Raw genomic sequence first — 12,841 nt, forward strand, 5'->3', positions numbered from 1 at the left:
GGGGTTTAATTTAGTTTAATATTTAGATTAGTATACTGTATTTATCGTACAAAAAGTCTGCGGCATAATTCAGACTACTGGTTAGCCATTTGGTGACCAAGTTCATCTTTCAGCCGCTTTGCTGCCTAAAATGGTTTAACATATTTTTTTATAACCTCAACATGTAATGCTTAAAACTGTTCGGGACTTGAATTGTTTGTTTCTTTCTTATTTCCTTTCTTTTCTTGGTTAACATGAAACCTTCATCTACAAAACCCTATTCTCCTGCCTGCGAATCCATGGTGTATTTTGAAAACGTCATATCATTCAAACGTCACACACAAAACAATCGCACTTCAGCGAAAGGACCATCGTACTTCGGCGTAGACCATCGCACTTCAGCCTGACCATCCCACTTCAGCATCCCCATCGCATCTCCCAGTCATACATATATATCATTAACGGAAAGCTTAATACTAAAATTTATGATAAAAGAGATGATTTCTCATTTCCTATCGTTAATTATCCATTTTTAGATGGTGATGTTCCCTTGTCACCATCTTACAGTGTTTATATATCTCAACTTGTACGATTTGCTCGTGTATGTAACAATGTTTTAGATTTTAACGAGAGAAATTTATGTATTACCGAAAAATTATTATACCAGGGTTTTCGATATCACAAACTAGTCAAAACATTTACTAAATTTTATCATCGGTATAAGGACATCATTCTTAAATATAGCTCAACATGCAGACTTCTTATATGTTCAGGTATTTCACATCCAATATTTTAAGGAAATATTCTTAATAAAGCACAAAAATGTCAGTAGTCACCTCAGAAGCTAACAAAATCTTTAAATAGACTTATTAAGAAGGGATATAGTTACGATACTGTTGTCAGGTCATTAAAGATTGCATATTTTGGCGTTAATATTGATTCACTTATAGGGTCTTTGCATCGGAACTAAACACATTTTTTATTAATAAACCACTTGTTGGCATGACACGGGTTATGTTCTTCTCATATATGTTATGATGGTATGATACTAAACCCCTCACGGGGAGGATTGTGCCTGATATTCATAGGCCAACTAAAATTAATTAGTAGATTTTCATCCAAATTTTTGAAAAAAATGGGGCGGGTGGGAGGATTTTATTTTTTAAATTTTATTTCATATGAAACCCTCGTCATGAGTTTTTCATACCGCGGGGTATATGCTAGTGGGAAACAAGCTTGTATAATGTATATACATGCTGTATAAGGAATCCTACACTATTTTTGAAACTCTTAAATAAAAGTCCCTGATTGGCAACCACTGTTATACATGCAATTGCCGCTTTAGAAACCTATTTATAGTAGACATAAAAAATACATGAAATAAGAGAAATGCTCTCTTCAGCAATGTTCAGTCTTCAGTTAGACTACTAGTATACCTACACCACATTTAATTTGCTTGATAAGCAATGGTTTGTAGTCGTCATAAAATCAATTAAATGTTTTGGTACAATTGTATGCAACACAAGTATTATGAGTACAGAATAAAATGTAAACTCAGTGTTGAAAGAAATTATGATGTAAAACATGAACTTAACCAAAAAATTAGTTGTGGCTTAATGACTAAATTGATGGTAGGGACAGTAATAGAGGGTGTTTGCTGTCTGTCAACAAAAACAAAAGCCATGGGTGAATAGAAGGGCTTGTTTAATTAAAATGCTTGTTTGTCGAAATTTTTTTCCAATATACGGTCATAATTCAAACTAGTTCGTGCTTGTGTCAATTTCTTTAATCCAGTCATGTTTTTGTACCAATTTGTTCTACGATTCTTGCGCTTTGGATATCATTCACAGTCCAAATTTCCTGACACAAAGTCATTGTATAAATAAAGAAAAAAACACGATTTTCGATTCACTTGTGACTACCAGTGACTACCGCAATTTGCGTTCAAGGACAAGGCGTTTTACTCGTAACTCGAATATTTCATGCCCTTTTCTTTATCAATCTCTATTCTCGGTAGATGATGCTGTCATCATAGAGCAGCAGAATATTTCGACTTAATCATTTTCGATGGGATTACTCCGGCGAAAAAATACAAAAAAGGAATTTGAAACAGGAAGTTTCGAATGAAACGAAATTATCGATGGTTCCTGGTAACGGACATGACCAAAATCAGGAAATCGTATTTTTGTTAAATAAAAAAAATCGGGGCGGGACGATTTCAGAGGGGTGGGCGGGGATGAAAATCTAGAAATTAATTTTAATTGGCCTTATGATGAAGCCATAATTTTTCAATCAGTTTAATTGAAGTCCGGAGCTGGCATGTCAGTTAATGGCTAGTAGTCTGATGTTATGTATGTATTATTGTCATTTTGTTTATTTTCTTTGGTTACATCTTCTGACATCAGACTCGGACTTCTCTTGAACTGAATTTTAATGTGCGTATTGTTATGCATTGGCTAGAGGCATAGGGGGAGGGTTGAGATCTCACAAATATGTTTAACCCCGCCGCATTTTTGAGCCTGTTCCAAGTCAGGAGCCTCTGACAGGCCTTTGTTAGTCTTGTATTAATTTTACTTTTAGTTTCTTGTGTACAATTTGGAGTTTAGTATGGTGTTCATTATCACCGAACCAGTATATATTTGTTTAGGGGCCAGCTGAAGGACGCCTCCGTGTGCGAGAATTTCTCGTTGCATTGAAGACCTATTGGTGACCTTCTGCTGTTGTCTGCTCTATGGTCGGGTTGTTGTCTCCTTGGCACATTCCCCATTTCCATTCTCAATTTTATTATCCGCATACTCATAATAAGAAAGAAATTAACTTTACAAAAAATGTTGACTTTTTTTTCAAGTAGCCACTGAACCATGAAAATGAGGTCAAGGACAATGGACAGACAGAAACTTTGTCACTTAAGGCATCTATATACAAAGTATGAAGCATCCAGGTCTTCTAGCTTCTAAAATATAAAGCTTTAAGAAGTTAGCTAACGCTGCCGCCGCAAGATCACTATATCTATGTCAAGCCTTTTGTGACTAAAGTCGCAGGCTCCACAATATATTACCTTCTATCCCTTGTCCAGCAGTCACACCTGAAGATTTCTCTGACATGACAGTCTAAAAAATGAGGAATATGCAATGTTAATATATCTTCTCTCATGTCACTCGTAGAACTATTAAATTTCTAAAATATTTACCCCGAAAAATAATATACAATAAAAATGTGTCACATTATAAACAGTGGAACCTCATTATGTCGAAGTTGAAGGTAACGGACCAAAATATTCGACTTATCCGAGGTTCAACTCATCTGAGAGCGAGTGTGTTGTCATAAATTTGGAATGCATGAAATAAGTCATGAGATGTGTATAAAATAGATACTTTGAACAGTGTGCCTTTTTTTCGATACGACACTTGATGATTGTGTATTCAATCTCCATGTTTTTTGGTCCTTCATCATAATTAAACACACAAGTACAGACACAAATCATGTACAAATAAAATCAATAGTATACACCAATACATACAAACGAATTTTCTGAGTCCAAGGACCAGAACTCTGCACCAAATCAACAGACCAGAACAAACTCTGAACTTGATCTGTAACTTGTCATGGTACAACTATATACCAAATATCAAATCAATATCTTAAAGCAAGATAAAATAAAATGCTTCGCTGAGCACAGCCTGATACAACCGCGGAGGTCGAACCGTGAACAGTTTGGGCAAGTTTGGACAAGTTTGGACACAATATTCAAGGTTGATACTGTCTGAATTTGGATTGTGATCAAATTTTTGACATAACATAGGTTTCTGACACAAACAAATGTGGTTAAAGATCTTAAAAATTTAAAATGGGACATTTAATTTTCCTAGAATGGTCTGATATCCAAAATCAAACAACATGGTTAGATTCAGCATATACAAAAAACACAATTTTTTTTATTTTAGTTGAAATTAAATTTTGTTTAATTTTGGACCCTTCAAACCTTAATATGTACTACTTTGAAAACAGGGCCCAAAATACAAAATCTCAATGCATAATAAGATTCAGCATATCATACAGCCGCAATAACTCAGTTTTTGATGAAATCAAACAAAGTTTAATTTCGGACCCTTTTGACCTCAATGCAGACCAATTTAACTAGAGGCTCAAAAGAGCCTGTGTCGCTCACCTTGGTCTATGTGAATATTAAACAATGGACACAGATGGATTCATGACAAAATTGTGTTTTGGTGATGGTGATGTGTTTGTAGATCTTACTTTACTAAACATTCTTGCTGCTTACAATTATCTCTATCTATAACAGTACTTTCTGTGGAAAATGTTATTGAAAATCTTCTAATTTTAAGAAAATTTGTTAAAAATTGACTATGATGGGCAATAACTCCTTATTGGGTCAATTGACTATTTTGGTCATAGTGACTTATTTTTAGTTCTTACTTTGCTGTACATTATTGCTGTTTACAGTTTATCTATATCTATAATAATATTCAAGATAACAAAAAAACAGCAAAATTTCCTCAAAATTACCAATTCAGGGGCAGCGACCTAACAACCGATTATCCGATTCATCTAAAAATTCCAGGGCAGATAGATCGTGACCTGATCAACAATTTTACTTCCAGTCAGATTTGCTCTTAATGCTTTGGTTTTTGAGTTATAAGCCAAAAACTGCATTTTACCCCTATGTTCTATTTTTAGTTATGGCGGCCATCTTGGTTGGTTGGCCGGGTCACCGGACACATTTTTTTAACTAAATACCCAATGATGATTATGGCTAAGTTTGGTTAAATTTGGCCCAGTAGTTTCAGAGGAGAAGATTTTTCTAAAAGATTACTAAGATTTACGAAAAATGGTTAAAAATTGACTATAAAGGGCAATTACTCCTAAAGTAGTCAACTGACCATTTTGGTCGTGATGACTTATTTGTAGATCTTACTTTGCTGAACATTATTGCTGTTTACAGTTTATCTCTATCTATACTAATATTCAAGATAATAACCAAAAACAGCAAAATTTCCTTAAAATTACCATTTCAAGGGCAGCAACCCAACAATGGAATGTCTGTTTCATCTGAAAATTTCAGGGCAGATAGATGTTAACCTGATGAACAATTTTACCAAATATCAGATTTGCTCTAAATGCTTTGATTTTTGAGTTATAAGCCAAAAACGGCATTTTCCCATTATGTTCTAATTTTAGCCATGGCGGCCATCTCGGTTTGTTGGCTGGGTCACCGGACACATTTTTTTAACTAGATTCCCAATGATGATTATGGCTAAGTTTGGTTAAATTTGGCCCAGTAGTTTCAGAGGAGAAGATTTTTCTAAAAGATTACTAAGATTTACGAAAAATGGTTAAAAATTGACTATAAAGGGCAATAACTCCTAAAGTGGTCAACTGACCATTTTGGTCATGTTGACTTATTTGTAGATCTTACTTTGCTATACATTATTGCTGTTTACAGTTTATCTCTATCTATAATAATATTCAAGATAATAACCAAAAACAGCAAAATTTCCTTAAAATTACCATTTCAGGGGCAGCAACCCAACAACGAAATGTCCGATTCATCTGAAAATTTCAGGGCAGATAGATCTTGACCTGATGAACAATATTACCCCCATGTCAGATTTGCTCTAAATGCTTTGATTTTTGAGTTAAACGCCAAAAACGGCATTTTACCATTATGTTCTAATTTTAGCCATGGCGGCCATCTCGGTTTGTTGGCTGGGTCACCGGACACATTTTTTTAACTAGATACCCAATGATGATTATGGCTAAGTTTGGTTAAATTTGGCCCAGTAGTTTCAGAGGAGAAGATTTTTCTAAAAGATTACTAAGATTTACGAAAAATGGTTAAAAATTGACTATAAAGGGCAATAACTCCTAAAGTGGTCAACTGATCATTTTGGTCATGTTGACTTATTTGTAGATCTTACTTTGCTATACATTATTGCTGTTTACAGTTTATCTCTATCTATAATAATATTCAAGATAATAACCAAAAACAGCAAAATTTCCTTAAAATTACCATTTCAGGGGCAGCAACCCAACAACGAAATGTCCGATTCATCTGAAAATTTCAGGGCAGATAGATCTTGACCTGATGAACAATATTACCCCCATGTCAGATTTGCTCTAAATGCTTTGATTTTTGAGTTAAACGCCAAAAACGGCATTTTACCATTATGTTCTAATTTTAGCCATGGCGGCCATCTCGGTTTGTTGGCTGGGTCACCGGACACATTTTTTTAACTAGATACCCAATGATGATTATGGCTAAGTTTGGTTAAATTTGGCCCAGTAGTTTCAGAGGAGAAGATTTTTCTAAAAGATTACTAAGATTTACGAAAAATGGTTAAAAATTGACTATAAAGGGCAATAACTCCTAAAGTGGTCAACTGATCATTTTGGTCATGTTGACTTATTTGTAGATCTTACTTTGCTATACATTATTGCTGTTTACAGTTTATCTCTATCTATAATAATATTCAAGATAATAACCAAAAACAGCAAAATTTCCTTAAAATTACCATTTCAGGGGCAGCAACCCAACAACGAAATGTCCGATTCATCTGAAAATTTCAGGGCAAATAGATCTTGACCTGATGAACAATATTATCCCCATGTCAGATTTGCTCTAAATGCTTTGGTTTTTGAGTTATAAGCCAAAAACTGCATTTTACCCCTATGTTTTATTTTTAGCCATGGCAGCCATCTTGGTTGGTTGGCCGGGTCACCGGACACATTTTTTAAACTAGATACCCCAATGATGATTGTGGCCAAGTTTGGTTAAATTTGGCCCAGTAGTTTTAGAGGAGAAGATTTTTGTAAAAGTTAACGCAGGACGACGACGACGGACGACGACGACAATGGACGACGCCGGACGCCAAGTGATGAGAAAAGCTCACTTGGCCTTTCGGCCAGGTGAGCTAAAAATGGGGCCCCAATATCCAAAATAGAAATACAAGGTTAGAACCCCAAAAAATTAAAGACTTTTAATTAATCCAATTGAAATTGGTTAAAAGAATGTCTTTATTTTCAATTAAAGATTTCCAGCTATTGTCCAATACTGTGCTATTGTGCAATATTATGCTATTGTGCAATACTGTGTAATTGAAGATTTCTTGCTATTGCACAATACTGTGCAATTAAGGTGGTACCCAACACTTTAACTAAAATTAATTTGGCTCGTTTAATTTTCTTAAAAAAAAATTTGACAAAGTATTTACCTTGACCCTTTTACAAAAATATAAAAATTTCAAAAAATTTAAACCAACCGTTTTATCAGAAACATTACACTAGTTATATAGCAGTTTGACAAACACTTATTATGATCATTGAGAAGCTTGATATTCCTGTAACAACACAACGTAATTAAAACATTTAGCTGATTTTACAGAGTTATCCCCCTGTAGTGAAAGGTACCACCTTAAAGATTTTCTGCTATTGCACAAAAATGTGTTATTGTGCAATACTATGCTATTTTGCAATTGAAGATTTCTTGCTACTGCGCAATACTGTGCTTTTGCGCAAAACTGTGCAATTAAAGATTTATTGCTATTGCCCAATTCTGTGCTATTGTACAATTATGTGCAATTGAAGATTTCTTGCTATTGCGCAATACTGTGATATTGCCCAATATAATGCTATTGCGCAATACTGTGCAATTGAAGATTTCTCCTTGAAAAAAGTTAAAGATTTTACATTAATCCCATTAAAATTGGTTACAAGTTTGTCTTTATTTTCAATTGAAGTTTTCCTGCTATTGCACAATACTATGCTATTGTGCAATGCTGTGCAATTAAAGATTTCTTGCTATTGCCCAAATACTATGCTATTGTACAATACTGTTCATTCGCGCAATACTGTGCTACTGCGCAATGGAAGATTTCTTGCTATTGCGCAATACTGTGCTTTTTTGCAATATGGTGCTTTTGAAGATTCATTCTTGAAAATTTTCAAAAAATTTCAATTTTCAAAAACTTTAAAAAAAAAGTATGAAACCCCCAAACTCATTCCCAGCCTTCTCCTTGTGGTATGGAACCTTGTAGTACAATTTTATAGAAAGATCCATATACTAAAACACAAGTTATTATCTGGAAACTACAAAAATTCTTGCTTTTGGCCCCTAATTCTTAAACTGTTTGTACCATAACCCCAAAAATCAATCCCAACCTTCCTTTTGTGGTATTGAACCTTCTGGTAAAATTTCATAGAGAATCATCAATTAAACTAAATTTATTGTCTGGAAACCAAATGTGTCTTCGGACGATGCCAACGACAACACCTACGACATCATATAGCATTATATGAACGTATAAAAATGCTGAAAACTGATAACTTTCCTTTATTGTTTAAGTCAAAGGAACATAACTCTGCACAAAACTTCTGACCGGAATAAAATCTGAAATTGTTCTATAATTTGTCACGGTAAACCTAAAACTGTATACCAAATATCAAATCAACATCTGTAAGCATGACGACAAAAAGTGTGGAAAACTGATTACTTGCATGAATTTAAGAAGTCAAAGGACCTGCCATGTGAGGGACTCAAACTCATAACCGTAGTGTAAAAAGGCTAGTGATATAGTTTTTAGCTACATAAAAGGATATTTGCTAAAGTAGGACAAAGTTAATTGTTGGCCAAGCAAAAAATAGTTAATACAATACAGTTATCTCCATTTCTATGCATTCTATACAAAATAAAAAAAAAAAAATATTTGACACAGCACAGAAACAAAAAAAATGTGGTCAGAGAACTGAAAAATTTGAAATTGGACATTTACCTATTATGGTCCAATATCTAAGTACATTGTTAGAATAAGCATATTAAAAAAAAACAAGAATTCTATTTTTGATAAGATACTTATAATCAAAACATTCCTGTTCAAAGTGAAATAACTCAAAATAAACAAGAGACCAAATGACATAGAAATTAATTATTAATTACACCATTTCTGTTCAAAGGGAAATAACTCAAATTCATATGGTAAAAATCACTTTTGTTACTACTGAAAGGTCAACAACTCAACAATGAAAACAGCTCAAATCGTGAAAATTGAACTTGACCTTCATTTAGTCACAGGAAACGACATATCGTAATTTGAAGATTTCGTCAAAGCTTTTTCATGTTAATGAACGGACAGTGTTTGGCAGCCGTCCACCCACCTCTGTATATCCTTAAATCAATAACCAAAAACAATTAAATATCAAAAATCAAGAAAACTTGCTCTTGTCTTGGTTGCTCTATAATTGAAATAAAAGACATTTGCTAATTTTATTGAATATTGAAGAAAACACATAATAATAAATTCCTGATTTGAAAAATGACAACTAAGCTTAGTTACAAGCTTGTTAAGTGTGGATTTAGTGCCTCAAATATATGATGTCCAATCAAAATGGTGATAACAAATAAATTACATTAGAATTTTAAATTGTTTGTTCAAAACTAGTTTTTTAAGATTTCTCTCCTGATGAATCTTGGTTTTGTGGCATTGATTTCTATATTTTATATTTCTTTATATTTTATCACTTATTTACCATAAAATTAACAAAATCATATTTGATCATAAGTAGAAAAAAAACAATACTTGCAATATAGTGACCTTTAGTTGTAAATTTCTGTGTCATTTGGTCTTTTGATGAGAGTTGTCTCATTGGCAATCAGACCTGATCTTCTTTTTATTGATTGTATTTGAATACACTTTTTTCAACTTAAAAATATAGGATACAAATATCAAATGAGTGTACAGGCCTATCAGATGGTGCCTCGTGCACAGAGTCTGATGAGACTAGCATTGATGAAAACTAGAACCTAAGTCCTGTGACATGACTAGATTCAGTTGTACTTGACTTATATTTTTGAAAAGTATTTCAAAAGAAAAACATCAAATTCTGTTCTATTGTTTCAGTTCGTTTTGTTCCTTTAATCAACTCAAGATGTAAAAAGATTATTTTTAGTAAAAAAAAATTGGACAAGTAACAATTTCATTCGGACAAGTAAGTTTTGGTATGTACTTGTCCTACTGGACAAGTTGAAAAAAAAGTTATTGTAGAGGCCTGTGTACCTGTACACATATCTTACAATTAGTAAGACCAGTAGCAGCTGTAAACATTTGTAATTCTATATCACTATATGTACCTGTACACATATCTTACAATTAGTAAGACCAGTAGCAGCTGTAAACATTTGTTACTCTATATCACTATATGTACCTGTACACATATCTTACAATTAGTAAGACTAGTAGCAGCTGTAAACATTTGTTACTCTATATCACTATATGTACCTGTACACATATCTTACAATTAGTAAGACCAGTAGCAGCTGTAAACATTTGTAATTCTATATCACTATATGTACCTGTACACATATCTTACAATTAGTAAGACCAGTAGCAGCTGTAAACATTTGTAACTCTATATCACTATATGTACCTGTACACATATCTTACAATTAGTAAGACCAGTAGCAGCTGTAAACATGTGTTACTCTATATCACTATATGTACCTGTAAGTATTGCATCACTTCTTTATACTGCTCGTTTTTTTCTTCTGCTGCTAGATCATATGGAGTCTCACCCTGAAATACAGACAAATCTTTATATTGCTTTCATCTGATACAAAGAAGGCTTCTGTAACACATATCTTACAATTAGTAAGACCAGTAGCAGATGAGTGGTGATTTATTTTATCTTAACAGATGCTACCCATATATATATATGTGCTGCTATTTATAGGCACTTATATCTATATATATATATATATAAAAGTCTATAGAAAGGACCGACCAGCAAATTTACTACGTACAGGATCGTCTAGAATAGGCGATACTATGCAGATAAGGAAAAAATTATATCCGTCTAAAAATTTGCACAACGGTACTGATATAAGATGTTATAATACGAAAATGTTGTTATTAAATCATATATATATATATAACTCATAAGATGACATTTAGATTATTTTTCACAATTTTGTGAAGACTTTAAATAGGCTTTTAACTCTTTTTTGTCCTATAATTTTCTTTGCAGTTTGAAGATTGGTAAATGCATCCTTATGTCTACATGAGGGTGTGGAGGACCTTGGGGTCTTCATTTTTAACTATCTTTTCCAATTTTGTGGACACATTATTGACAGTTCTTTATATTTTTAACACCCCAATATTGTTCTCTATTTTTTATATTTCTGCACCCAATTATTTTCTATTCATTAATTTTTTACCGATTTCTCTCCATTTTCATGATTTTCATTTTTTTCTTCTTCAATTCATGATTTTCTAATCTGTAAACCCATTCATACCCTCCTTTATCTGTATACCCCATCTACACCCTCCCATATCTGTATACCCCTCCAATCCCTCCTATATCTGTATACCACATCCACACCCTCCTATATCTGTATAGCCCATCCACACCCTACTATATCTGTATAGCCCATCCCCACCCTCCTATATCTGTATACCCCATCAACATCCTCCTATATCTGTATACCCCATCCACTCTCTCCTATATACACTAGTAGCCAGATTAAAGTCTGAAACGGTCATTTTGGTTTGATCAAGTCTTGATCGACTTAATTTACCGCTAGAGAAAAACGTTGAGAATTTTCAGACTTTAAGACACTGTTCAGATATGTTGTGTCAAGTCTGTTCAGTCATGGCAAGTTAATCAAGATGGAAGGCTCTAGCGTTAAATCAAGTCTGTTAAGACTGTTTTGGACAAATTAAGACCAATCATAAAAAGTAACATTCAAAACTTTCAGTTCGAGTTAAGATTAGTGTGTCAGAATGATATTAGGAGTGCCCCTTCATGTGGATGATACATTGTATTATAAATGCTAGAATAAATAACGTGTATTATTTTGAATTATTAAACATAAAATCATTCGTTGACTTTTTATTTCTGTTGGTCTTTGTTTAAGGGATTAGAGAATTAATAATATATATTTATATACATACAGTTTTGTTAGTTTGTTTTGTTGTAGAAATAAATTATTCCCCAATAACGGTGTTTCTGATTTTATTTATTTTCTGGTGTTAATTTATGCATTTAATTATTCTTTGAAAAAAGTAATTGCAAATTTTAAACGTAACACTAACAAAAGAGTGACAACAACATCTTATAAATTTTATACGTCCAAATCACGTTTTTGGATTTTACTTCATTAGGAACGATCCGAACGCAAAATACAAATATTTTATATGTCAGATAATTCATATCGTTAATTTCGTTATCCTCTTAAGGCCGCATCAGGGAACCATGTCTCCATTTGAACTAAGCTTCTGAAACTGCTTTTAGGCCGTGAAGTGAGAGTGTCAAAACTATAAATAACATATCATCGGAAAGAGAAGGATGTTGATGTTACAGAATTGAGAGATTGATCGGCTATAAATATGAATAATAGAGAAAATGGAAAAAAAATATAGAATAGAGAATAATAAGGTGCTTAAATATAAAGAATGGTATAATATAGACGAAAAGTATAAAGAATAAAAAAAACGGCCTAAACATTAAAGAATACAGAAATGAAGGACCCCCTCCAGATCCTCATAGATTAAAACAAAATAACCTAATTTTAAGTTCTGCATCGAGTATATGTCTTAGTACATCTGTTTGTAAATGCGCTTATCCTTTCTTTCATTTGAATAAAAAACTTATTTAATATAAAATATGTATTTATTTGTTTATTCAGATTGCACTATTATAAATAATTCTTCTTCGTCTTCTCCCTCTAAACTGTAAAAGTAAAGTATGTATGCTTTAATATTTGGTCTATAAAGATTAAGTTCGATGGCACGTGCCAATAATCCAAAGGTAATAAAATCAACGATCCATAAAATAACGTGCCAATAACAAT

General features: G+C 33.0%; 1 protein-coding gene across 3 annotated transcripts in view; it reads right to left on the reverse strand.

Moving 5' to 3' along the window:
* LOC139498980 (uncharacterized) overlaps window positions 1-12,841 on the reverse strand; it is a 101,336-nt gene that overhangs the window by 32,795 nt on the left and 55,700 nt on the right. For all 3 annotated transcript variants that reach the window (XM_071287625.1, XM_071287624.1, XM_071287627.1), the window contains 2 exons: window positions 10,494-10,565; window positions 3,038-3,089 (listed from right to left, as the gene is read on the reverse strand). In XM_071287625.1, coding sequence (XP_071143726.1) covers window positions 3,038-3,089; window positions 10,494-10,565 — 124 coding nt within the window. The remainder of the gene's footprint in view (window positions 1-3,037; window positions 3,090-10,493; window positions 10,566-12,841) is intronic.

Source organism: Mytilus edulis, chromosome 12 (genome assembly GCF_963676685.1).
Source record: "Mytilus edulis chromosome 12, xbMytEdul2.2, whole genome shotgun sequence".
In the NCBI taxonomy this organism is placed as follows: domain Eukaryota; kingdom Metazoa; phylum Mollusca; class Bivalvia; order Mytilida; family Mytilidae; genus Mytilus; species Mytilus edulis.